This window comes from Typopeltis vanoorti, chromosome 6 (assembly GCF_054136105.1).
Source record: "Typopeltis vanoorti isolate ZY-2024b chromosome 6, IOZ_Tvanoo_1.0, whole genome shotgun sequence".
Lineage (NCBI taxonomy): Eukaryota > Metazoa > Arthropoda > Arachnida > Uropygi > Thelyphonidae > Typopeltis > Typopeltis vanoorti.
In genome coordinates this window covers 79,795,280-79,821,225 of record NC_143554.1, presented here as the reverse complement: position 1 = coordinate 79,821,225, position 25,946 = coordinate 79,795,280, and the positions used below count along the sequence as shown (strand labels likewise).

General features: G+C 33.9%; 2 protein-coding genes across 2 annotated transcripts; both read right to left on the bottom strand.

Annotated features, from left to right (window-relative positions):
* Positions 1–201: 201 nt before the first annotated feature.
* Positions 202–12,632, bottom strand: LOC150105612 (sodium-coupled monocarboxylate transporter 1-like). Its single transcript, XM_090394940.1, has 5 exons — positions 12,529–12,632; positions 8,981–9,195; positions 7,089–7,186; positions 2,190–2,283; positions 202–316 (listed from the first exon to the last, which is right to left on the bottom strand). Exons 1-5 carry the CDS (start codon positions 12,553–12,555, stop codon positions 280–282), a joined length of 471 nt encoding a protein of 156 aa, XP_090251066.1. The 5' UTR covers positions 12,556–12,632; the 3' UTR covers positions 202–279.
* LOC150105611 (putative sodium-dependent multivitamin transporter) lies at positions 12,591–18,703 on the bottom strand. Its single transcript, XM_090394000.1, has 9 exons — positions 18,362–18,703; positions 17,282–17,347; positions 16,931–17,050; positions 16,665–16,819; positions 15,060–15,200; positions 14,561–14,696; positions 14,127–14,328; positions 12,627–12,683; positions 12,591–12,595 (listed from the first exon to the last, which is right to left on the bottom strand). The coding sequence occupies exons 1-9, from the start codon at positions 18,701–18,703 to the stop codon at positions 12,591–12,593; spliced, it is 1,224 nt and encodes a 407-aa protein (XP_090250126.1).
* Positions 18,704–25,946: the final 7,243 nt, after the last annotated feature.

Here is a 25,946-nt window from a genome sequence, read left to right as displayed (position 1 = left end):
ATGGCCTGAGTGAGTGTTTCACAGTAGACTTTTTTTTCATTATTTCATTTTTTTTTTCGTCTGCTGGTTGTAAGCAAAAATACTTGGATAGTACAATGATATTTTCATTTTTCTGCAAAGGTTTTAATGTGATCGATCTCCCTGTACTAAACAAAAGTTTCAGAAATGACAAAGGATTTACTGCTTCTTAAATTACAATGGGTTTATCTTTGCACAAAAGATGTCTTCATCCGCCTTCAAAGAGTTATTCACATAATCCTTGGGAAACAAACGGGAGCTTCACCTTGACTCCAAAATTAAGACGTCCTTCAGGTCTCTAAAGAAAAAAAAACATATATATTAGCGTGCGTGCTGCTTTCTCTAATCTCAGAAAAAATATCAGTTTAAGTCAGATCTAAAACTACAAACACTTATATTTAACGAAGATACAAAGTTTTTGTGTAAGATAACATTGAGATAAACTTATAAGAGGAGTCACTCAACGTATTAGTATGGTGATAACTGCTGTGTAATGAACTAAGATGCTCTTCTTAAAGTACATTGACATCAAAGGATTTAAAAACTGAATAAGTCTTGTTTAAATAATTTTGAGTTTGCTTGGTGCTGTATATTTAGTTTTCCTGACAAGCAACCGTTCCACCTGCTTAAAATGCTTGGCTGAGGAAAATTATTCAATAAAGCACAACACTCCCAATATGTATCATTTATTTTATTTCCTTTTCTCTGATAGTCATGTGATATTTAGGTATGCTTTGTATCTTCATAATTTACCTTACTGTACATGAACAGTGTAGTTATAGTTGAATATTTATAATGCATTAGATTTATCAAAATTGGAGAATAAAATGTTGTAGAAGAGAATCAACCATTATTACAACATTGAACCAAACGAAATGCGACCTGTTGTAACTGAGGTTCTAATCTGAATATTCATGAACTTTATTCGTTAGATAATCAGCAGGACAAAACCTGCCAGATTTGTGTATGTGTGTGTGAGAAAAAAAAACGGAGTTTTGCCATCCCGAAAAGCAAAGAAATTCACCTGAAAAGCACAAGCTAACAGACATAATACAGCCACTCCATAGTCTTAGCTATGTTGGCCTAACTCTAAAACACAATTCCGGTTCTATCTTTGCTAGAGACACCTTGCGATTACTTGTTCATACGTCATGGAATTGACATGTTTTAAATCTCTTTACAATCTCCGCTCTATATTTTACAAAAATGGATTGTCAAGGAAGATGATGAATGCGAAATTACCAACCTACAGTCAAATCCTTCGATGATTTCGATTAGTAAGAAATTTGTACTTGTTTGTTTTATCTACCTGTCTTAAAAGTGTGATAACTTATAAAACGTTTATAAAAAAAAAAAACAGACAATTTTCAAAGAAAGCAGGAGATTATCAGAATTTTAGTTATCTGCCTCTTTCTGAAACATTTCTTTTTGTACTTTTAAGCTTCAAAACGGCATGAAAAAAACACTGACTTAGCCTCTCTCTCTCTCATATGTATATATATTGAATCAGTGAACACATCCGATGCAGAGGATGCAATAAAGTTAATCCGAAACGGAAGTGTGAAGGTGTAATTGACCATTCACCAAGTAAAAAACTCAGTGTTCACAATATTCTACTTGGGATTAGATTGAATGTATTACAGAATGAGATTCTGAGACGTGGAATTAACTGCGCAAGGAGGGGAGAGGCTGACAACACAGCTGCTACTGGCTATTAGTAGTTCAGTACTAAAAAAAGTGCACGCACTTCAAGGAATTTAATTTACGAGGTATAGTTGATTAAATGCTGCCAAAACAACTATGTTTTCAGAGCATGGTTACAGTCACGAGTTTTCTGTAAACGATTGTAATTAATAATTACAAAATTAATAATTACAATTAAATGCGAAACGAACTCATATTAAAAATCTAATTACACCTAAGTTAAAATTTCTACATTTGTATTGATTTATAGTGCGAGTCCGAAATTATATATTCAGGTAAGAGTTTATAATTAATAACTAATTTTTTATTGTGCAGTCTGGCTCTTCATTCCCACCTAAAGTAATTAAATTAATAGTAATTTAATTACTTTAGGTGTAATTAGCTTTCCTGATAAGAATACCGCGTATTATTTATAAAACTGTATTTCAACCTTATGTTGAAATACAGTTTGATTTATGCCTACTTACTTTTTAATATCTTCTTTCTCTTCTTCTGTATTCAGAGATGAGACTTTCCTAACAATTGGACTTAAATATTCTGGCGATACTTCCTTATTTGGACCTAAAAGGAAGCACATTTAAGTAATGCTAATTATAGGACAGTCATGAAATAAACTACATTCCATTTATTTATATTATTGATGTTCTTGCAATAAAACAAAAAAAAATCTAAACTGACATGAATCAACCCAATATCTTTCAGAGAAACCACATTTAAACGACTGTTTGAAAAATAAAAGTACGTATTAAGAAAATGACAACATTACACCTTGATTAATACTTGCGGATTGTCTTTTGTTACATTTTTTTTAATGAAGCAGAGCAGTGATGTCCTTTTTTCATAATTGTCTTTGCAAAGCTTTACAAACGACTTTGTAACAATACTGTGTTACAATTTGCCTATTGTCATATCTGTCGACATTTTAAATAAAATGAAATGTTTAGTTCTCTTTTTAAAAATATCGTCTGTTTCTTTGATTATGACGTTGTTTTCTACGTTGAAATTACCAATCACTTTATGGGAATATTAACAGCAGAATAATGAAAATCTCTCAAATATTATCAAGTGTGCCCGATTTAAATTGCTAAAAAAATGGTAAATTTCTCCTGCATAAATGACCAACTGAGGAGTATACTGAGTTCGGTTGCTAGATGGAAAAGATGTCACAGTGATGGGAAGCATTTAAACAATACTTAAATGATGCGATATCAGAATGTCTCCCGAGAGTTTGAAGAATAAATAGAGTACGAGTGAAATGGATTTGTAATCTTATTAAGTAAGAGATTCGTAAGTAAAGAACGATGTGGAAGGAATACCGTGTTGCATAAGGATGACGTCCGTTATGAACTTCATAAGCAGCAGGCTAGAATAGTCCCAACTGTTGTACGGAAAGCAAAGTCTGAATATGAAAAGAAACTGGCTCTGCGGTGCTAAAGACAACCATAAGAATTCTATCGATATGCTGCAAATAAAAGAATGAATATGAAAGAATAACTTATAAATGTAGATGGCGTGAAGGTGACATGCAGAAGAAGTTGTTCAACTAATGAGTGTCCATTTTGTTAAACGCTATCAAGCTGGTGTACGCAAATTGAGGTCACTGCTACATCTTCACTGAATGAAGAACCTCATGTATATGAGAACGAGGTATTAGAGCTGTTGCACAAACTGAATAAGAATTCAGCAATAGGGACTGATGGAATATCAGCACAGGTGCTGAAAGAGTGTTCAGTTGAACTGGCTATTCCTTTTACTAGACTATATAAATTGTGTCTCAGAACAGGGACGATTCCTCAAGAATGGAAAGAATGTATGGTAATTCCATTTCACATGGGTGGTGCAAAGACCAATGTATCCAACTATCGACCAATTAGTATCTCAGGAGTTGTGGTAAAGATTTTGGTAAAATTGGTTAGGGCTCGCATTCAGAAATAGGTTGACAGTGAATCTCTACTTTGCAATGAGGAACATGAGTTTACTAAGGGAAGATCATGTTTTAGTAACTTGCACACATTCTATAACAATGTTACTATTGAGCTAGAAAAGAGGAATGGATGCACCATGATACTTTTGGATTTTGCTGAGGCTTTTGATAGAATACAGCATGGCAGACTTGCATAGATTGGATAATATGGGTTTAGGTTAGAGAATATTAGCATGGATAAGAGGATGACTGACTGACAGATATCGAAAAGTGGTATACGGGGGATGTGAGTCTGCAATAATTAAGGTAACCAGTTGTGTACCACCAGGATCAGTGCATGGTCCACTGTTATTCACTCTGTACATTAATGATATTGTGAAGGATTTGACAAGCGACATACAGCTATTTTCTGATGATGTAAAGATAGGTAAGGTAATCATGAATGCTGCTAATATGCAGTATTTGGAGAACGATTTGAATACGTTGGAATTGTGGGCATAGATATCAGTTCAAAGTCATTAAATGTCAAGTCATTCACTTTAGCGTGATTAGATATCCAATGTCGTATTATTTTGGTGGGTTTATGCTGGAAGAAACTGGTGAGGCTAGGAATCTCGGAGTGTTAGTAAATAGGAAGTTGATGTTCAAGGGGCCATGTGGCAAAGATTGCAAATACAACTCTAAAGATAATGACAATGCTGAAACGAACCTTGACAGCTAAAGATAAGGATGTTATTTTGCCTCTTTACAAGGCCTTGATAAGACCTCACTTGGACTATTGTGCGCATGTCTGGGTTCCTGGTTTCCGTTATGCTTCTGATATAATGGAGATTGCAAAGGAATGCCTTAAAATGATATCAGGATTGTGGAATACTGATTATGAAGACAGATTGAGAATTTGTAGACTGCAGACACTAGTCAATAGGAAAAAGATGAATGATATGATTGAGACTTACAAACTTCTGAAAGGATCATACAGGATTTCAATTGATGTAATTTTTCAATTTATGGAAGGTTGGGAAAGGACAAGATGATATCTTTGGAAGCTGAGAATGAATGCCGCTAAGAGGGGGGGGGTGACTAGATTTTTCTCTCATAGGGTGGTGCGTGATTGGAATGGATTGCCATTGAATGTTGTGTGTGCAAGCTGTGTGAATGAATTCAAGAATAAGTATGATAGCTGGTGCGTGTAGTATGTGGCCTCTCTCGGGGAGTTCCTGACTCCCTGTGATCTTTATAGTTGTGAACATCTTTAGGTGGAAGATTAATTTAAAAGTGGGAGACCAACCACTGCTATACTTATTGGAGGCATGAAGTGGCTTGAAAAATTGAAACTCTAGAACAGGGTTTCTCGATTATGTAAAATTCGATAAAAAAAATACAACTGGCTCACACAATTAGGAATAAAAAGATAAAAATTTCTTAGTCCAGTCAAGCTAGTACTTTTTACTATAACCTTTCGTGAGGGGGGGTGGGGACTCACATAAAGAAATAAAAATATTTTTGCATGTTTGAAAATAAAGTTAGGAGTTATACGATCATTAACACCTTGGGATACTAATGCAAGTTTACATCTGTACGAATATACAGGCAACATTTCAGCCCCCCCCCCCTCCATATACGAATAACAACACTGGGAAAAAAAAACGACATGACTTTATAAGGACACTTAAAGTGCAATTCAGAAGGAATTACACATTCGAAGTGCTTTTATTATTCATACTAAGCTTCAGCATGTTTTAACAATATCAGGGTGTCAATATTTTAACTGGTATGGAAAAAAGTATCAGTGGAGAGAAAGAAGAAAGCAGCATAAATACTTGGTAGAGAACTTCAGAAAAGAGAATATGTTAAAAGGCGTAGTACTAATGGACACGATCTGTTAATGATTTTTGTTCCCCTATAGAGTTGTAGAGGGGGGGGGTAGGCTAGGCCGTTTTATCCTTATATAAATTTTTGAGACTGAGGGTGCAGTTCAATCTCCACCGGTAGCCAATCAGATAGCTGGTCTAAGACAAATTATGGACGTCATCCGGTGAACAGAGGCAACTGACATGTGCTGCCATCTCGTGGCACGTAATACTAACATTATAATTAACTGAAATAGTATGGGTTCTAGGGTCATTTTTCTTGAGTTTACAGGATGAAAAAACCCTAGTTTTCTGGAGAAAAGAACACTCTTGCCCGTTCCAGAGATCGCTTAACTCGGGAACCGGTCAAGAAAAGGTTTAGAAAATTCTACTTGGCGACTACAATTGAATTTAGGTCGCCATTCTTCGGGCGGCCTAGCGATGTGGAACCACATGGCTCAGTGGAAGTGGCGTCAGTCATCACACTTTAAGCTAGAAACATGACTGGCATTGAAAAGAAGCAGTTAAAGAAAACTTACCAGATTTTGTAGGTTAATTCAGAACTTCATTTTGTCCTTTGTGATAAAATTTAGACAAGATTGTGTGTGTCATATGCTCTTCATTAACCAAATACTGAGTTTGAATCCCAAGTAAAACAAGTGCGCACACATGGAGAATGGTTTAATTTCAGGAAGTTGAGTTTCTTCTCTATAGACGGGGAATGAACTTGCTTTGATATTTACTCTAAATATCTAAAAAAAACTTTATAGTTAAAGACTTCTCTGTCCATGATAACTGGTTTTTACACTTTATTATAATCTGTTAACAGACTACAATTCTGTTGATTACGTTTTGCACTGCTCAGTAGTTTTTCCTTATTGTATTGCGATACCTAGACTTAGTTGTTCATGGGTCTTGTCTCCTCTTAATGCTCTCAACATTCAATTGTATATTTCAAAATTCGGTGTTATAATTATGTGTATGATTATTTAATCATAATGGCTTTAAATGTTTGGTGTGTATTCATTTCGATTCCAGAGATTAATAGTTTTATTCATGTATAAAGATAAGATGAACAGTGACTACGAAACAAAAATCAGCAAAATATAATTACTAGAAATAGCGCTCAAATTTCTAAAATTGACACAGTAGAATCCAGTTATTGAAAAACAAAAAACGTACGGTAAATTTTTATTATCCAAAAGTCATGCAATTATGTTAAGAGCACTAATAATCTGCTGGAGTAAGTTAAATTATGTTGCTGTTCCCGAATGCACATCCTGTTAACGTTCTACTCCTGTGCCATTTTCCTTCGCAGAGAATTTTATAGTGTATCTATAACCAGGACAATTATAATAGCTCTGAATTTCTAAGATAGGTGGCGCTTAGTTTTAGTCGTCATTCACTTTATTTTATTCATTATTGTAGACAAATAAATGGATATCGTTTTGCTTTTGATTAAGAGCAATATAAAGATAGCGATTTGCAAATTTAATAAATATTAAATTTATAAATTTAAAGGAATTTTAATGATCAGGATTCTACTGTATTTTAAAATATCGCTTTCACAATCAAAAGAAATTGATGTTTACCTGTTAAGAGACTCGCTACGTAACCAACTGCAACACAAACCACCCAGCCGAAAACAGCAATCCATAAAAATGATACTTTGTACAGTGGGAATATATCACTGAAAATATTAAAATTCGTATTTAATATTTAAAACAAAAATCTGTTTCCTTGTTCAAGTAATAGTCTTAAAATGACTTATTAGTAATATTTATTTATTACTTTATTTATATTTATTTACTGAATTTAGAATAAATTTCAATTAATTTCATCTATTGTAAGAAGGAAGTGGTGATTATTCAGGGTTCGATTTCGAAACAAATTAAACTCGCTTCATTGTTAAATCGCATATCAAGTAATAGCATGCATGATAGTTCTCAACTTTACACATAGATGGCGATAGAAAGTTTCTTTCTACCTGGAATAGAATACTGATAAATGACTGATCGTCTTATTCAGTTTTGTCGAAAATTAATTCCTGCGATGTCATGTTTAACCTATATTTTATAATGCTCATCTACATATCAAGGAACAGAAGGGGGTGGGGGTTTCATGAAGTATGCAATCAAAATAAATTATTGTTTTGGTCATAAAGTATGCAATCGAAATAAATTACTGTTTTGGTGTCAGTCCCATAATTATTTTTAATAAAATGACATGACGAACACATTTTTTGACCTTTCAATATGTCAATGTTGATGCGAATTGTTCCTCTCTAAAAATATTACGAAGATCTGAGAGGCGTTTAGGTATGTTATCCTTGAACTACTTCATGCGGGGATTTGCTTGTACATTTAAAGCTACTTTTAGGCCTATCTCTGAGTAGAATTCTTTCGTCAGACATTTGTAACAGACTCAAAACATCTGTTTGAATCTGTTAAAGAATAATTTGAGTTATTTATTGTGAAGTTAATTTACATTAATTGACGTGCGAGTTATGGTATAGGGTAATTTTCTTTATTCTTTGTACGACATGCTTGTAAATATGAAAAGTTAACAGGCGTTTGCAATTCAATTTTGTTTTAAAGCGGGTCTTAGAAGTCGATAAGGTGTCCATCCCGCATCGACTCTAGCTTGAGAAAATGACAGTGAATGCGAGCTATCATAAATATGTTTATGAATCGTCTCCTGAAACGCATTCAACGTGTTCATCCCATCCCCCATTCCAGTCGCGATATATTTGTCCATGTTGCACGCCCCCCCCCCCACAATGCTGCAAATGTACGCCACATTTTGTGACACGAAAGTGTTCTTACATTTTATCATCCCTTTAATCACCAGATTTCTCCCTGGGACTTACTGACCCCACTGTATGTATTACCGTCAAGGCACTTTTAAGGACATAAAATTCGAATCGTAATGAAAGTAATGATTACATATTTTAGTTTTGATGTGTGTTCGTAGACGAATATACTTTCTAACATCGTCATAAATCTGTCACTTAGTATGAAACTCGACACTATCATTCTGATATTTGCGTATAAAATTTCTGAGGAAAAATTAGCTACTCTGATTTTTGCTAAAACGGACGATTCATTTTACACGAACTAAATGCATTTTTGACGGCTCCAGTGGCACTTTAGGGGCTTTAGTTAGTGCTAAAGAATTTAAATATCTTCCTGGAGAAATTTGAGCCCATTAAAAGTAATCTTATACTCAGGATAATCTTTTTGTTCATTAAGTGAACAAAAATATACGCCTGTTCAATGCCAATTGGTTCTTTCATTTCGTGAGTGTTTCGTTATACATTAATTCAAAAATGTGCTAAGTTCTATTCATTTCAGAACAATCTCACTCTTAATAATAGCCATTTATAACTATATATTTATTCATGGAATATAAAAATAAATTAAAGAAATATTGCTGTATTTATTCGAAAAAGAAAACTTACGAGCAGCAATAAAAATCGGCTTACTTGTGTGATCTTGATTTATTTATCAGTATTCCTGTTAATGCTGATGAATCTGTCCAGTTATGGTAACTTTCTGTGATTCCCGTAATGTTTCTTATATTATCTTCGCATTTTTCTATAGAGAGGGGCAGAGTTGGGGATCGATAACCTGCTATCATCTTCCCAAATGCAATCCAGGCAGAAAACGAAGTTCCAGCTAACAATCCTAGAGCAGTACCCTTAAATGCAAATTTATATACATAGAAAATCGTTCTTAACCATATACCTGGATGATCAGTTCGACAATTCTTTAAGGTAAAATATGCTAAGATATTATGAATGAATTTAATCATAAAAAAGTGCTTTAAAAACAACAGACAAATCAAATAAACCAATTTCAGTAGTTTCAAGTTTCGTTTGCAGTATCTGAGCGTTCATTAGCGCCGTCAAAGAATTGAGTTATAAATTGAGCAGGGGTTTATGTAAACACAGATACGCGTGATTTCTCAGTATCATCTTTTAATAAAAGATGCCAAGAAATTTTCTTGTTTAATCCTTTATACAAGAGTTAAGCAAATAAAGTTTGCACGTGAAGTATCCTCACGACTACGCTACTGCTATATAGAAGCTAATGATTTCACATTAATTTGCCGTAGTAATATATCGTAGCATTATTCCCCCCCCCCGAAAGGATGTGTGATTGGCATTATGGGATACTAAAGCAATTAATGTGAAGTCTTAATATACAAGTAGCCCAGTAGACACTTCATGCCCCAACATTGTTTGCTCACACTTAAAGGATTAAACTTGAATATAATATATTGACAGCTTTAATTTATAACTAAGTGGAAAAACTCATTAAGTTTTAAATATTGGATTGTGATTGTTATAAAATAGTCTAATAGAAAAGAATCGGGCAAAATGAACAAGTCTACAACCTAACTGTTGAAATTCAGTATTAAGGTAAGACTAGACTTCGCCATGGAAATATGATCCTGTATCACTGAACTGACAAACTTATTCTTGTATACCTGCTCAGGGCGAGCACATTGGAGTTTTCAGCACTGGTACCGTTCAAAAAATATTCCTAATATACACATTCTCTAGGCACTGAGCGAATCTAGTGTTATGAGCCAAAACATAATGACATATCAGCCAATCAAACTGCAGTGTTGGCGGGAAACAACGGGTAGCTGATAAAAATTTGGTCCCTACATTCCAATGAAACACACACTATGATTAGGTATTGTTTCGGTTTCCATAGTACTTTACATGATGAGAATGCGGCCCGATAGATCAGGACTCTATCATGGAAACATCCCGTATTTTCATGCTTGCACAAGGCTCTCTTGTGCAAGCATGGTTCAAAGTGCGTATCCAATCATTCCTCGTTCACCTGGCAGTTTAGTTCTTATGTAAATCCCATCGAAAACTTGTAGGATCATGTGGAACTCGGTATCTGCTGATCGACGTCAGTGCCTCTCTCTGTTGCTGATTTTGGGAATGCTTTAAGTCTAGTTGGTCCAGAACACTTCTGATACCTTATGTGCAATCAATGCCAACAGGGGGTTCAAATCGTTATCTCGGCTAAAGAGGACCAAAAAACTACAAAGGCAGGTGATAATGTTTTGTCTTACGAGTGCATACGTTACTGATTTCGGTCTCCCGAAATCAGTAAAGTGAGTTTCTGAGATTCCGTAATTCTGGATAATTAAAATTCATTGAAAAAATCTAAATCTTGTTGCTATTCTAATGCTATTCTTGTTGCTATTTTAATAAAAATTAAAATAACAAGAGGATGGTTATATCAAGATTATCTGGCTTGGAATTATGTGACTGACTAGTACGCTATTAAGTCCCAATATAGCGTATTTTTGAACTAAGGGAAGGTTTGAATACTCTGATAAAAATCAACTATTTTAGCATAAAAAGTTGAGAAAATGAGGGAGCTCTCCTGATTGTTTATTTGTCTCTCTCTGCCAGATACAAACTGAGTTTGGAACTTCATAACAGGAAATAGTTACAACATGCATGGTAGATGAACCACGACAAATTAATGCGGGAGTATTCTACTGCCAAGCATATTAAACAACAACTGTAGACGAATGTAATGTAGATGCAATTTTAGTTCTCATAAACGTTTGATCTTGTACCATGATCGTCTCTTTCACAGACGAAGAGAGGAATGATTCGCAGTAATATTTTGTCGGTGGGCTGTTTGTATGTGAATTCTACCAACGAAAGGCTGTGAACCTAATCTCCTACCGTGGTGAGTGGAATAATGAGAATTTATAATCTCGGATCTTACTTCTATAATTAACGGGACAGTGATTTTTACGAACATGTATGCACATGGTGGATTTCATACCCGAAGCTAAAGAGCGAGGTGTGCAACTGTTCACATGTTCGCTACTTTAACTTTAACATCATAAAATGTTTTCGTTGATTTTGTATATTTGAAGTTCAGAAGTGAATTTTTAATTATAATTGTTACCCACGAAATCCAACTCTCGGGTATCTAATGAAAAAAAAACTTTTTTTTTTACCATTTTTGAATACTAATTTTGGTAAAACCATTATTCAAGGAATTTAGATAGCAAGCGAATCTTTACTGTAATGCATTTATAATTCGTAGTTCTCATTCCCTTATTCAATGTAAGGTATGAGTAATCTATAGGAAATAATTAATTCAGCATTAACGGTTAAAGATCTGTTTAAGGTGCATTAACTGTAGAAATGCATTTTCGATTATGGTGGATTTAAAAACATGAAAAGGACACTTACTACGAAAATTCATCCATAAATAAACATTTCCAGTAACTTGCTAAATGCGAAATTGCTTTTACGCAAAAGTGATATCCATAATTGTTTTGAGCATGAAAAGGACCTTCTTTATTTTCATTATTAACAGCTCATGAAATTTGTTGTTCGGTAGAAGTCAGTGGTCTGTGCCTTCGGCAAGTCATTTCAGTGGATTACGTAATAAGTAAGCCGCTGTCTCTGTCCAGTCAGATTTATATTTCGTACTTTGCGATTGTGAAACTATAAAGCGCGAGAAGGCAAATGTTAGAACGTTTGTGTATTGTGATTTCCCATTTGTTTATCCTTAAGGCGTTATGATTAAATGGACTTATTCATTCTCAACTGAAAACCTCTAAAGTTGTTCTGTTGAAGCAAGTTTTCTCAATACCAGAAACATTAAACTAGGAAATATTTAATCTTGATAATTCTGAACAAAAGATGCTCAACTCCAGACTTCAATCGAGTATTTCGTATTCAGTTATTTTCTTCTAAACTTAAAACGAGTATTATCAGTGCCAATATGTTCACCAATGGTGTTGAAGATGCATACAACAAAATCCTATGTATCTGCAACGGATATAGCAATATTGAAGATGTATCAGAGTAGTTCACTTGAGCATATTGTTGTGAATATGAAAAATATACAATATTTTACTACAATAATTTATTTTAAAACTAAACGCGATTCAAAATGTAGTTGCACTTTTATAAAGGAATAAAAGTACCAAAATTAAGTGCAGTTTGCAAGGGAACCACTTATAATTGATTACCTTTTCGTTGGCGTTTGACGTCAACATACCCAGCGTAAATATTCCCAGGACTGACCCATTCGCTATACTGAATAAGGTAATAGTAGCTTGGAGAACACCGTCAAAAGCTGCCACCATAAAAGTAAGTGAAATGCACAGGCAACCATAGAAGAATGCTGAAATATTAAAATAAAAAATTATGCATTTCGTAATTAAATCATAATGTATACACTGAAAGGCCAGCTTATTAGTTTCACATCAGTCGTGTCAACTTTCATTTCTCAGAACAGCCTACACTCATTGGAGCAAATTCTCCACGACGTATCTGTTCCGTTGCATAGAAATTGTGGCCAATTCACAGGCGCAATGATATCCCAAAGATCCCCCAGAATAAACTATGGAGGATTTCAATTTTTCCTACAGCTTCTCCAGTGAAGGTCTTGTGCCTGAACATGTCAGGAAGCATGGCAACGTCACTTATGTCTGGAACCGTTCTTCACCGATCCGAAGTTCTTTACGACCTGGTAAAATATCGCATTGTAATTGTTCCAGATGGATCAGCAGTAAATGGAAACGTGAAGAAGAGCTGCACTTGGTCAGTAACAATGTTCATATAGGCAGTGGCATTCAAACGATGGTGAAGTAGTACAAAGGAACCTGGACTGCTCCATAAGAGGAAAAACAAATTACGACTACAACTATCGGTCACCATCATTGATCAACATTAGCTCAATTGGTTCGTTTGCTACTTATGTTATCCGCTAATTAACTAGAGATACAATTCATAAAATCAAATGACTTTCGGTGTTCATAAGCCCAATTTAACCCTAGTGGCTTTTTTTTTTCTTGGCAAGAGCAATACAATACGTCTGGTGCACACCATATTATTCCATCCAGTCAGTTGCTTGCTGGTCCCTTTATTGTGTTAAACTCCAGACATACAATGACTCATTGCCTGACTACCAGTTTCATATTGCGTGAATCAACGAAATAGCAAATTCTATTGATGATGAAATGTTTAATAAACTAGCCAAACAATGGTTATATATACTTATCAATTATATATACATCAAACATGTTTCATTGATAGTCATATAAAACAAATGCGATAATTTTAAACAGTTGTAGCTTAATTAAAGAACTTACTGATTAAAGTATGATTATTCATGTATGTATTGCTGTAGAAGCAGAAAAATAATTGCTTTTTTTTTGTGATTATGTCGTTTACTATATTGCATGCTAAAAATATTTCTTTAGTCTGCTAAAAAAAATAATTTTTCCATAAAAGAGCTAATTTTTTGATGCTAGAAATATTAGGTATCTGGAACACTAAGTGCACAATATCCCATTCAGTGCGACGTTTTCTCATCTATGCTGTTAGCAGGTGCTAAGTTTAGAGAAGGACTGACAAACATACGAATCTTTACGATTAAGTTCACGTAAACCTAACTGAAGTGCAGATTTGAAGAAATTCGAAATAGAAATGTTTCAAAGGTGCATTGTATCTGTGAATGTTTGCTACACTTATTACTTGATCATCATTAATGAACTGCAGGATTATAATAAACGGAAATTTCGCATTTGAAATTGACAAAAAATAATATAACGGCTTTTCTTACCAAGTAGCTTGGCTATTAAAGCTCCGTGTTTTGCAGCAAACTGAGGGTAATTGGGTCTGATGACATCCTCGACAGTTACAGCTGTTAACGAATTGATGGCGGACGAGACGCTACTTAATGCCGCACTGAAAATTCCCGAAATACACAAACCGGCTACTCCAGGAGACTGATTGAATGCCCTCATCACAAAATAAGGAAAAAGCTGTAACAAGAAACAAATAAGTTAGTGAAAAAAAAAAATTAATATCGTCAAAAAAAATTGAGTTTTATTGAAAACTATTAAAACGATATAAAATTTTGGGATGAGCAAGTTAATCTTAAGTTCGTCTGCATGTAAACACCGATTAAAGTGCTCATCTTTATAATAATAATATAAAATGTATAATAATAATATTAATATTATTATTATTTATCATAATATTAATAAATGTTACCTTGTCTGCTGAATTAACATTGTTGTTTGGAATTTGAATAGGATCACATCGATAGAAATAAGCGAAAAATACTATTCCAGTTAGGGCACAAAGAACTCGAAAACCTGCTGATAATGTTGCTCCAATTAGAAGGGTCCTAAATAATAAAAAGAAGCTTGTAAAAATTTGAACTTTATATAATTCAAACTTTGCACATTCAGTATTGCGAACACACTATTAATCCTTGTGTAGTAAATTAAGAGTATTTGCTACTAGTTTTGGATATGCTAGGCATTTAGATTATTCGCATGTAATGGCTTGAAACATTTAACCACTACAGGCTGATATAAGCAGCATGCTGGTATTCCACAGTGCAATAAAACATTTCTCTATCTTGTTGCCTTTTAAGTTTATTAGAAAGAAGAGCTGAAATTTCTCGATTTGAAATTCAGTAGGATCTTGCAACGTAAAAGCAAAAATAAACTAAGAATTATTACTAATTTTTTTAACATGATCTTACGTTTTAGCTTGGGATAAGGACTTCGTGGATAATAAGCGTTGTACTTGAACTTGATTGGTTCCAAAGAGAGAGATTCCCAGGAATAATCCACCCATTAAAACATTCCAGAAAGTATAAAGTTCTGTGAAGTCGAGGCCGAGTCTAAATAAAAGAACATTTGCATCTGGTTAGGCTGTGTTTTACAAAGAAGCCAAAGAAATATTAGCTTTCTATCTTAAAAATAAATTTTGTAAATGAGAAAAATATCTTAAATGAGACAGGCCGTTTTAGTTTATATTTAAAATAATTTATTTTTAATCCATCAAGTAACTGAAAATAAAGATTTACATTAAAATTTATTAGTGGAAGATACCATTTTATATATAACATTCTATTTGCATTCGATGTGCATATGTGGGCTGTATTTCAGTATAAATATGAAAACATTATCTTGAATATGCAGAAGAGCACATTGTTTTAAACAGTAAGCAGCTGAAGAGAGGCATATGACAGGCAACAATTTAGTACCTCATAATTACTCAGGCGGATAGTAACATCAGAGAAGAGAAGCGCCATTCTGATAGCGCTTCTGTTCTCTGAGTGCTCTAGAGGAATTGTATGATGTTGCGAGATTTTTCCTTTCGTATTAACTGGTAGTGCGAACAGTGTAGAAATCAATCAGTCTATCAATGATTCGGAAAGAATCTGTGCACTTCTGAACTGATGTTATGTTTTAATGCAATAAAGCAATTTCTTTTGGGATAGAATTTTTTATTTTCTTCTTTAGAGTGTCTGCCATATGTCAATAAATTCGCTTCGCTGCGACGTGCATCAGAAAAAATAAGCAATATTTGGAATGACGTAAAAAAGTATATTGTCAACACCTACCGGAAAATATGGAAATTGATTCCAATGCTTGCACCCATAATACTATGAGTCACAAATTTCAGCCAAGATGTTTTAATTTACTCTCTTGAGTTCCATCGTCACGGTACTTGATATATCATGGAACGAAATTTGAAAATTCCGTTCCATGCTATCAAATGGCCTTCTGAACAGTCACGTGATCACACTTCTTTCAAAATAAATGGAAGGATCACATTCTGCCTTCAACTTTTTGCTAAGTCAGTAAGCAACTGAAGATGTACTACAAAAGCATACAGACTATACTCGTTTATTTTTAGGACTTTTATTCCCGAGAGCCTAAGATATTGAACCATCGCAAAATGTTGTTCTCCTTTGAATACAGTGAAGCTTAAAGATACTGCTAGCGTCCTGAGCAACGCTACTCAGATTGTTTTTTTCCTAAGATCATAATTTGCATTATCAACAATGTTATCTGTATGGGATATTTTTAAGATGTAATTTCTTTACAGTAAGAACCTCACAAGTATAAAGAATAACATTGAGCAGAGATATTCCAGAAGCAAAGTCGCAATAAATTTACATTGTTACGTATTTTGATATCATATTGCTATAATAACAAAGAATGAATTATCCTAGTTTACACACACACATGCATTATTGTATTTAATGCTAAAGTTAACCATTCACTTTCCAACCTTTATGAATACTAAAGTTAATAATCAACATATTAAGGAAACGTATTCCTAATGTTACACATACGAAGGGAAATTCATGCGTCCTCCTGTGTAAGCAATATCGAGTACTTTGCTTACTCCTCCAACAGCAGAGATTCCTTTCCCCATAACAACAAAAAGAGCTGTAAACATTAGAATGGATTGGAATAAATCAGTCCAAATCACAGCTTTCATCCCTCCCTGTAAGAGAAATACTCTATGAAGGTTTAAATAGCAGGTGATCACGTTACAAATCAAATTAATCCGTAATTACTGTAAATTGTTTTTTAAATATAACAAGGAAATACTCACTAACGAACAATAAAATGTGCACACAGTTCCAACAGCTATTATGGATATCCAACTTGATAATCCCATTATTGTACTGAGAGCCACCGATGGTCCATATAAACAAACAGACGTATATAAATTCTGGAAAAAGAAGTCCAAAGAATATGATTGATTTTTCTTGAAGTACAACATAGCATTAGTTAGTTGTGACGTAAAGAACTGTAAAATATGTACAAGTAGCTTATCAAAATCTAATAGTTTCGAAAGCTACCCTCATTTACCAACACACGCTTAATATTATGCATAGCAAAATGTAATTTAAAGTAAGTTAAACTCAAATCATTTAGTCAAAATACAAATGTATGTACTTACCATTTGAATCATGAAAACCACTGAACACAATATCTGTAGTAATGAGCCGAACCTGAGTCTCAAATACTAAAAAAAAAAAGATTTTCATACTGTAAGTTGTATTGTAATCTCATCCATGGTGTAGATGTTTGAAATAGTTTAAAATATTCCTTGAAAAAATAAAATATTAAAGCAACCCAGGTAGCAATTAAATATTTAAGAACATATCTTAGACCCTTTAACCCCCATGAAACATAGAGGTTTAAAGATATGTTCTTGGTTATCGGTTGTTTTAATAATTTTTGTTCTAGGTGTTATCAGACCTTTTCAATCCTCCCCCCCCCCCTGTCGTATATGAAAACCAGGCAACTGTGCTTTTCCCGCTATAAGCATCATGCATATTATCTCATATCCTAAAACCATGATCAGCAAAGAAAAATCGATACCAATACTCCCAAACTCTTATATCCATACCGAAAATATTCGGAGTGTTAGACAGATATTTAACGAACTCTCAAAACCCTACAGAAAAACTGGCGGTTGGTATTATTAAAGTATGGAAGAGATCCTACAATATTCGTATATTTTTTAGAAAGAATAAATATATGGAAACAGTTTTCGATACGAATAGTGATCTAATATTATAATTTTTAATTATGATGGGGAGACAGAATTATGATATTTAACTTTTCACATTCTTAAGTAACTTAAAGGAAAAATACTTCCAAAATCTTAACTGAATCAGTACGTTCGATTAGAGTAACACAGAAGCTTCTATATAGTTATTCTTCTATATAAAAATTGTATAAGATACTGATTGCAAAGCTAAATTTTCAAGATATGAGAGCGTCCAGGGTTTACTTGGACGCCTTCTCATATCCTGAGAAGTATGAAAGCCAAAAGAAATATTAGTTATACTCAGTTTTCCATTACGGTGACTAACGACATCCTATTTATATCGGGAATTGAGAAATTTTGTGCACGAAAACTTATTTTTATCATAGACTAATAGAATATTGCCATCTGCAGTAAATATTATCGAAAGAATAAATACAAGATGCTTCTAAGGTTTACACACACACACAAAGAGAAATATCATACCTCATTTACTGTGCACTTGCTAATAGCAAAGAAAACAGGCAGAATGAGAAACATGGCGATGACGGCACCAAATAAATTTGTGATAGACGGGAGCATTGCTCCTATACCAAAGCGGTATATCTCTCCTGGCATTCCCATCATTGATGTGCCCGACTGGAAGCTGGCCATTATGGAGAATGCAATTGGTAGAATACTTGCTTTTCCGCTAGCCACGAAGAACTCGGAAGTTGTTTTCTGTTTTCCTCCTGAAAACCGGAAGTAGATACCAATGCTAGAAGATATCACTAACGTGGCTGCAATGATCATGTAGTCACTAATTCCTAATGATAGACTCTGGTCCATTTTCGGTTGGCTTGCGTTTGTATAAATGGAAAATGGCTAAAAGAATAAGATATTTGAATGTTTAGTATAATGGTAAAACCTACGTGTTAATATAAAGCAACTTTCCCAACGATAACTTTCATTGAATTCTATGAAAAATAACCCGATATAGTGCTGATCCTCAACAGTCACAAATAAGAATAACAAATTAAATGGCTGATTATTATATTAAGGACATTTTAATTATTTGTTAATTATTACTAATATAGGGCATAATTATTTTGTTGATTTTAGAACAAATTTTCTGTAAGCATACATACTGTTTCAATGGGTTCGTGGTGTTTATTTGTAGACAACAAATTTCATTCTACCTAATTTTTTTGTAACAACAATCTTCATTTTGAAATCAAAACTAACAAATTTTAATATCGATGTTCACTATTAAATTTCATCCAGCCAGAGCGGGTTTGTTAATATTATTTCAAACTTCTTTACAAACACGTTATAATAAAAATGATCTAGATCAGTGGTTCTTAACCTGGGGTGTGTGCGCGCATCCCTGGGGGTGCGAGAGAAGTTTTTAAATTTTGACCCAGATTCGATGGACGACAGCTTTTTAATAAAAGACGATCTTATTGAAATACGAGCCAATGCACGTATTGAAATAGAATTTGAAAAACTGGACTTAGAACAATTCTGGTGTACACAGTTGGAACCTTATCCACAGCTGGCAAAAGCAGCATTGCAGACACTTTTACCATTTGCCACCACCTATCTGTATGAAATGGGATTTTCATCACTTTTGCACATAAAAACAAAAACCAGAAATCGCTTAAATGCAAGTGATGACTTACGCGTCGCTCTTTCGCTTCAAAAGTATTATTAAGAATAAACAACGACATAGCCATTAAAAATTGAGATATTGCTCTGTATGTATATGTAAATGTAGGTGTTTATTTTTCAATAAATAATCTTGCAATAGATGTAATTTCCTAAATAAAGAAATAGAAACACATTTTTCAAGGGGGTGCGAGAACTTATTTTTAGATTCATGGGAGTGCCAATCACTAAAAAGGTTAAGACCCACTGATCTAGATGGAACTAAAAGTAAACCGCGCAGACGATTCTTCGAATTCCACAAATCAGAGAGCGATTTATAATATCAATACGTTATTCCTTTCGTAGTCCCGAATATAGTTAAACTGGAACAGTTCAACAGATTTTTGTAAAAATTTCAAATACCACACACACACACACACACACACACACACACACACACACACACACCGTGTGTGTGTCAAAGTCATGTACTAACAGTACTACCAATAATAGTACTAAAAATAGCCCACTTAGTTCAGTCAGTATAAACAAAGCCGTTTATTTGGGTTCGAATTTCATCTATGGCAAGAATAATTATCAGTCCTCTTTAACTGAAAACGAGTTAGCAAACCAATCCAGTGAACACACATTTACAGAGAGAAAACCATGTTATTTTTTAATTATTCGCTAGTAATATAGCATTGCTATCCCACTAATCATTAGGTTGATGAAAGGGATGATGATGGGGAATAATAATATTGTTATTACTACAAGTAACAACAACAATAATAATAATTAGTAATAATAGTTGCCTTTAAATGCGAACTTAAGGATACCATGTGAAAGTATCCATGTCAATATAAAGATTTCTTACATAATTTTTTTCCTGATAGTATAAAACACAAATAAAATACAGGAAATGCATATACTGTGTCCAAAAGGAACATCTCTCCAAAAAAAAAAAAAATAATAATAATAAAAAAAACATTTTCTTGCAAATTCAAACTTTGCTTTTTATGTTGTCTGCTTTCCATATTTCGTTCGGTACCTTCACTAAATTTTGCGTAAATAACTGAAATATTTTACTTCTAATAGTTTCCTATTCAGTGCAGTTGATGTTTTCAACTGATTATGCCTATTTAAATACTCTTTTCATTGCTGATTTTTCCTACCAACTGTGTTACAGCTCTTATTCAGTTTAAAATAAATGGATCCTTCAGACTTTGTCGTAGATTATTGATATATTTTACATTTGAACCTTTGATGTGATCCTAAACAAAACCAACTAATCACTGATCTTATAGTTCAGATGATAATAAAGAATTTATATGCGTATATATGGAAATAAAGGAAACAACATAACACGCAAATGTTGTTTACTTATTATACACTAGACATACAGAATAATAATTATAACTCACCTATTGCAAAACGAAACAAGCGAAAAGAGGGCATAGTAACTTGGAGTTGATATTTAAAGATTTCCCATAATGTAGATGTATTTTTCAACTACATTCTAGCACTGCTATTTAGCGATAAGGGATCTGCCTTCAACATTCTCTGAAGTATCCAATCCGCTGGGCGTTGCATTATTAGAATGACTTTTCAGAAAGTGCAAGAAATTTGTCAAGATGAGATTGTCATCTAAGAAAACAATCTTCCGGGGTGGGCATGAATAATGAAACAGGGATAGTGGAAAAACAAGTGAACGCACTCAACACGTGTGGGAGCCTAACGTATACATGGTTTCCAATATAAAAAAAAAAAAAAAAGTTGCAGCGATCCAGCTGCACTTTTAATGCAAACGTAATAAGGAAGAAAAGTGTAATTCAATTTCTAAGTATCTGTCACTATAGTTAAGTAACATTGAGTAATGTTAGCTAGGTCTCGTGAAACGTCTTGAACGTGGGTCTTTTATTTGCAGTTTATTCAGAAAGAAAGTAAAAACGAACACTATCTCTGAAGAAATTTTGAATGATAGCTTATTGTAGCGGTATCCAGAAAATTACCGAAAACAATTAATCGAATAATCCGTTAATTGAAAGGCAGATCCTCAAGCAATTTATCGATCAGCAGTTCACTGAAAACACAATTTATCGAAAGCAGTTCATCGAAACTACAAATCATCGAATGAACTCCGAAAACTGAATTGTCAGGCATGTGCAGTGAAGTCTATTCATCCAAATTACATGCAGCTTCTATTGGATTAACGTGCGATGCTGTTGCAGCTTGGAATATTATTCCCCTTATACACTGCTTTGAAGGAAGTTAATGGACATCATAATGTAACGAACAAAAAGCCATGGGGCCCACTTTAATAAGATGTAGGACCCTTTTTCTGGGATAGACAAAAGTCATGGCCTTCAAAGTTGCTAATCCTATAAGAAGCAAAATAGTAATAAATAAGAAAATAATATTTGCTTGCTCTATTATTCAATTTAGGATGCACAATGTCATATAAAAGCTGATATAGAATCGAAGATGTCAAACTTTTACGAAGTAATAGGCATTGTAAATAAAAATTTTAAACCTAATTATGTACAAAAACACACACGAATAAGAATCTACAATACACTAGATAAACCTACCTCACGTTATGGCAGTGAGATATGGACAATAAAAAAAAACAGATGAAAGAAGAATCAGAAATGAAATTTCTGGGAAGAACTGAAGGAGTCACAATACTGAACAAAATGAAAAGCTGTGAAATCAGAAATAAACTTGGAATTACAAACTCCCTAAATGAAACAGTTATTTGCTGTAGAGAAAAATGGAAAGAACATGTACTGAGAATAAATAGAAGCATAATATCTTAAGAAATTCGAAATTACCATCTATGATGAGGAAGACCCTTACAAAGATGGAACTGTCTGGAACAGGCCACTTGGCCTATAAGCCTAAAAAGGAAGAAGACTGCAACAGTCCTACGGGGCATATTGACCACAGTGTAAAAGCGATAATATGCAATATAAAGCACAAAAAATAACCAGAGAAAACTAATGTTGAAAATAATTTATTGCGAAAACAGCATCTTTTTGTTTTGTAGTACCTTTTTAAGTATTTTTTCCTATTTCCCATAGGAAAACCCTGCCGTCCCCGTATTAGAACTGCTAACTCAACTTCATTTGAAGAGGACTGAATAAAAATTATTTGCCAAGGCCATTCTAATGAAAGTGTTTCATACTGACTGAACTATGGAGACTCCATTATTATTGTACTCTGATTCGGTATTTGAAACTTGTAAAAATTTGTAAAACCGTTCCAGTTTTTAGTTCAAATATATTCAACTATAGAGAAACAACGTGTCGAAATTATGTATTACAATAACTCTCTGACTTATTTGAATTAGTAGAATTTGTCTGCACAAGAAATTGTCTCGCCCTTCAGTTTTACACCCTCTATCCAAAAAAAAAAAAAAAGAAACCGAACTTCTCGAAAATAGAACAAAATAGTGATAGTGACGCCACCTATTATATCTTTTTGATGTCGAAAGCGGCAACCTTCATTAGTGTTGCGTAGACTGATTATGACGTTTGTTTCATTAGAAGCCGAGTTATAGTGCAAAGAGTGACAGTGTGGGTTTTGACGAATGGTTGGTCGTCACGATATTCATGCCGTACGTGACGAATTCTCGCTATCAGTCGCTTCAAAACTTCGAGATAAGAGTCACCATTGGCCGTTTGGCCAGGCGAAACGAATTCTTTGTGGATAATACCCTTGGAATCGTAGAAACAAATCATCATCGTCTTTACTTTTGACTTCTCCAAGCGACTTTTTTTCGGATGCCCCTCTTCTGGTGGTCTCCACTCAGCACTCTGGCGCATTATTTCGCGCTCATACTTAAAACACCACCTTTCGTCACCAGTAACGATCGTTTCAAGGAAGTTGAGTTCTTACGAGCGGTTTTAATGAGGTCATTACAGTGTCCAATTCGATACATTTTTTGGTCGTCGGTCAATTTGTGGGGAACAAATCGCGAATTGAATTTACGAAGGCCCAAACTCTCTATCAAAATGTTGTTCCCAGTTGATTTTTGGAATCCTCCAATTCATCTTCAATCAATCTCATAGATTATTTCGGGTTTCCTTTGAAGAAATCACGCACATTTTGGATGTCAACTTCGCTCAGTCCAGTTTTTGGATGGCCTGGCTTTGTCATCCTCAAGCGTCTCACAACCACTTTGAAATCACTTAAACCACTAGTAAACTTGAGTACGGGATAAGCATTCATCACCGTATGCTTTTTGAAGCATTTTATGAGTTTCGGTAAAACTTTTACGAAGTTTAACACAAGTCAATCGCACCTCTCTGAAACTCATTTTCCGACCGTTCGTCAAAACACACTGTCACTCTTGGCACTATAACTCGACTTCTAATGAAACAAATGTCATAAACAGTTGATACGACACTGAAGGTGGCCTCTTTCGACAACAAAAAGATACAACAGGTTGCGCCACTAGTTTCTTCTATTTTCGAAAAGTTCGGTTTCTTTTTTGGACAGAGGGTGTAGCTCCAACTGTAATCACGTTTATTATATAACATTTTTGTAAAGTAATTTTGTAATGATATTAGTAATTCTGCTATAACTGGATTAAATGTAATAAAATTTCACAATTAAGATATATATTAAAATATTTCAGTTTTAATTTCATTTCAATCTATCGTTGTTGTGACAAAATTAGGTGGAACAAAATTTATTGTCTTGAGATAATCACTATCTACACAATGAACAGTATGTACACTTACATAATACTGTTCTAAAATGCTACAAAATTATTAAATTTCAATGGTCACTTATGTATGTTTTCTGTATCTTCAGTAACGTTAGGTGTTGTTACCGAACACTTTTGAACAATAGTTTGCAATAAAATTACTCTTTTGATAATTCATAAAAGAATTCATCGAAAAATTATCAGTGAATTGCTTGTGAATAACATTTGCGACGAATTGCCATTCGTTAAATTGTCGATCGATGAAATGTTTATTCGTCGAATTGCTTTTTTTTTTTAAATTGCCATTTGGTAAACTATCTTTCAATTAACTGTTTTCGATGAATTTTCATGGAACTATTTTAGACACTGATTATATCTTTTGTCTTATCCTTATTTCAAAACTAACTATAGCATAACTTGTTTCATGAAAGGAACAGTGAAAGTATTCATACCGAATATACTCTCGTCATACCGATGTCTTAATTATAAGGGTTTCACCTTGATTTAACCTTGTCTGTTCATTGACATTAAATGTGATTGAAATTATACAACTTCCAGATTTGTAGGCAAGGTTTCCTTGACCTGAGTTTCCGGGTGGGGGAAAACCCCTCTAACCCCGTATGAGACCAGATAATTCCCCTTTAATCGGAAGAGACCAGATAAAGTTTCTCACATCACGGACCGGAATCGAACCCAGGTCATTTCGACCAAAGGCTTCGGCTATTTCGACTGAGCTACGGAGGCTCTAGTCTCAACATATTTGTATGAAAATCACGTTGTCTGATGATAAAAATAATAAAAAGTAAATGTTCAACAGAGTAAAAAATAAAGTAACAAATGCAAGTCAACGTGTGTAAGATAGGACACAATAAGGAAGAGTCATTACACGCAAAATAATAGGTTGGCATTTACCAAAACATTAAACGTAAGTAAAGGAACATATTTGGTGAGTCATAACGAACAAAAAATTTTCTCTTTTCGAGAAAACATATAATTTGTGTCATTGAAGATTGAGTAGAAGGACGTGGTTAAATTTAGTTAATCAGCATAAAAATACCTTCGTTCATTATCGAATTCCTCGGTTTGTGAAAAAATCTTTTTCTTGTTCCCTCATCTTATTGTAAGTGTGTGTGTGAGTCAAGTCCTCGGAAGTAGAGTTAAAACAAACTAATTTAAGCATGATTTCTATAAATAAGCACAGCTGTTTTATTTATTTTTCCAGTTAAATAAAAATTTTAAGAATATATTTTTTTATTTTATCAGAGCTTGTGTGCTGCCATCTAGGAGTGGAAAGACTATGCGATACATACTGTCTACTCACACACAAAAGAAGAGAGCGTTGTGATATAATTAGCAAATAAAAAATAAAATGTCGGTATTCTTCGATTTCGACGGGCTTTGGTTTTTATTACTGATTATAAAACCCACTGTTTACAGATAAGATTGCGGATATGGAAGTTAGAAAAAAAAACGTACTTAATAAACAGATCCTATTATAATGACACGTATATATTGACATAAACCGGTGAATCAGCATATTATTGAAAAAAAAAGCCATCAATTTAAAGTATGTTTTGCAATTTTGCACGAACGTACACACTTACACGAAGTGCAATTGAGTTTTGAATACAATAAGGGAATGTCATAAATACGAGGTATGAAAGTGGAAATAGAAAAAATACTTCGTCAGAATATTTTTGTGCTATAGTAAGTACTAGGCCAGATAATTAAAAA

Excerpts from the sequence above, each read along its gene's own strand:
- LOC150105612 (XM_090394940.1), bottom strand. The coding sequence starts at position 12,555 with ATGTTGACGTCAAACGCCAACGAAAAG. Across the intron at positions 9,196-12,528 it reads CGTCAAACGCCAACGAAAAG|GGTACTGCTCTAGGATTGTT; the intron begins GTAATCAATTAT and ends TTTGCATTTAAG. Across the intron at positions 7,187-8,980 it reads AATAAATCAAGATCACACAA|TGATATATTCCCACTGTACA; the intron begins GTAAGCCGATTT and ends TAATATTTTCAG.
- LOC150105611 (XM_090394000.1), bottom strand. The coding sequence starts at position 18,703 with ATGGACCAGAGTCTATCATTAGGAATTAGTGACTACATGATCATTGCA. Across the intron at positions 17,051-17,281 it reads TGGTTTTCATGATTCAAATG|AATTTATATACGTCTGTTTG; the intron begins GTAAGTACATAC and ends TTCTTTTTCCAG. Across the intron at positions 15,201-16,664 it reads GGACGCATGAATTTCCCTTC|ACTCGGCCTCGACTTCACAG; the intron begins GTATGTGTAACA and ends TCTTTTATTTAG.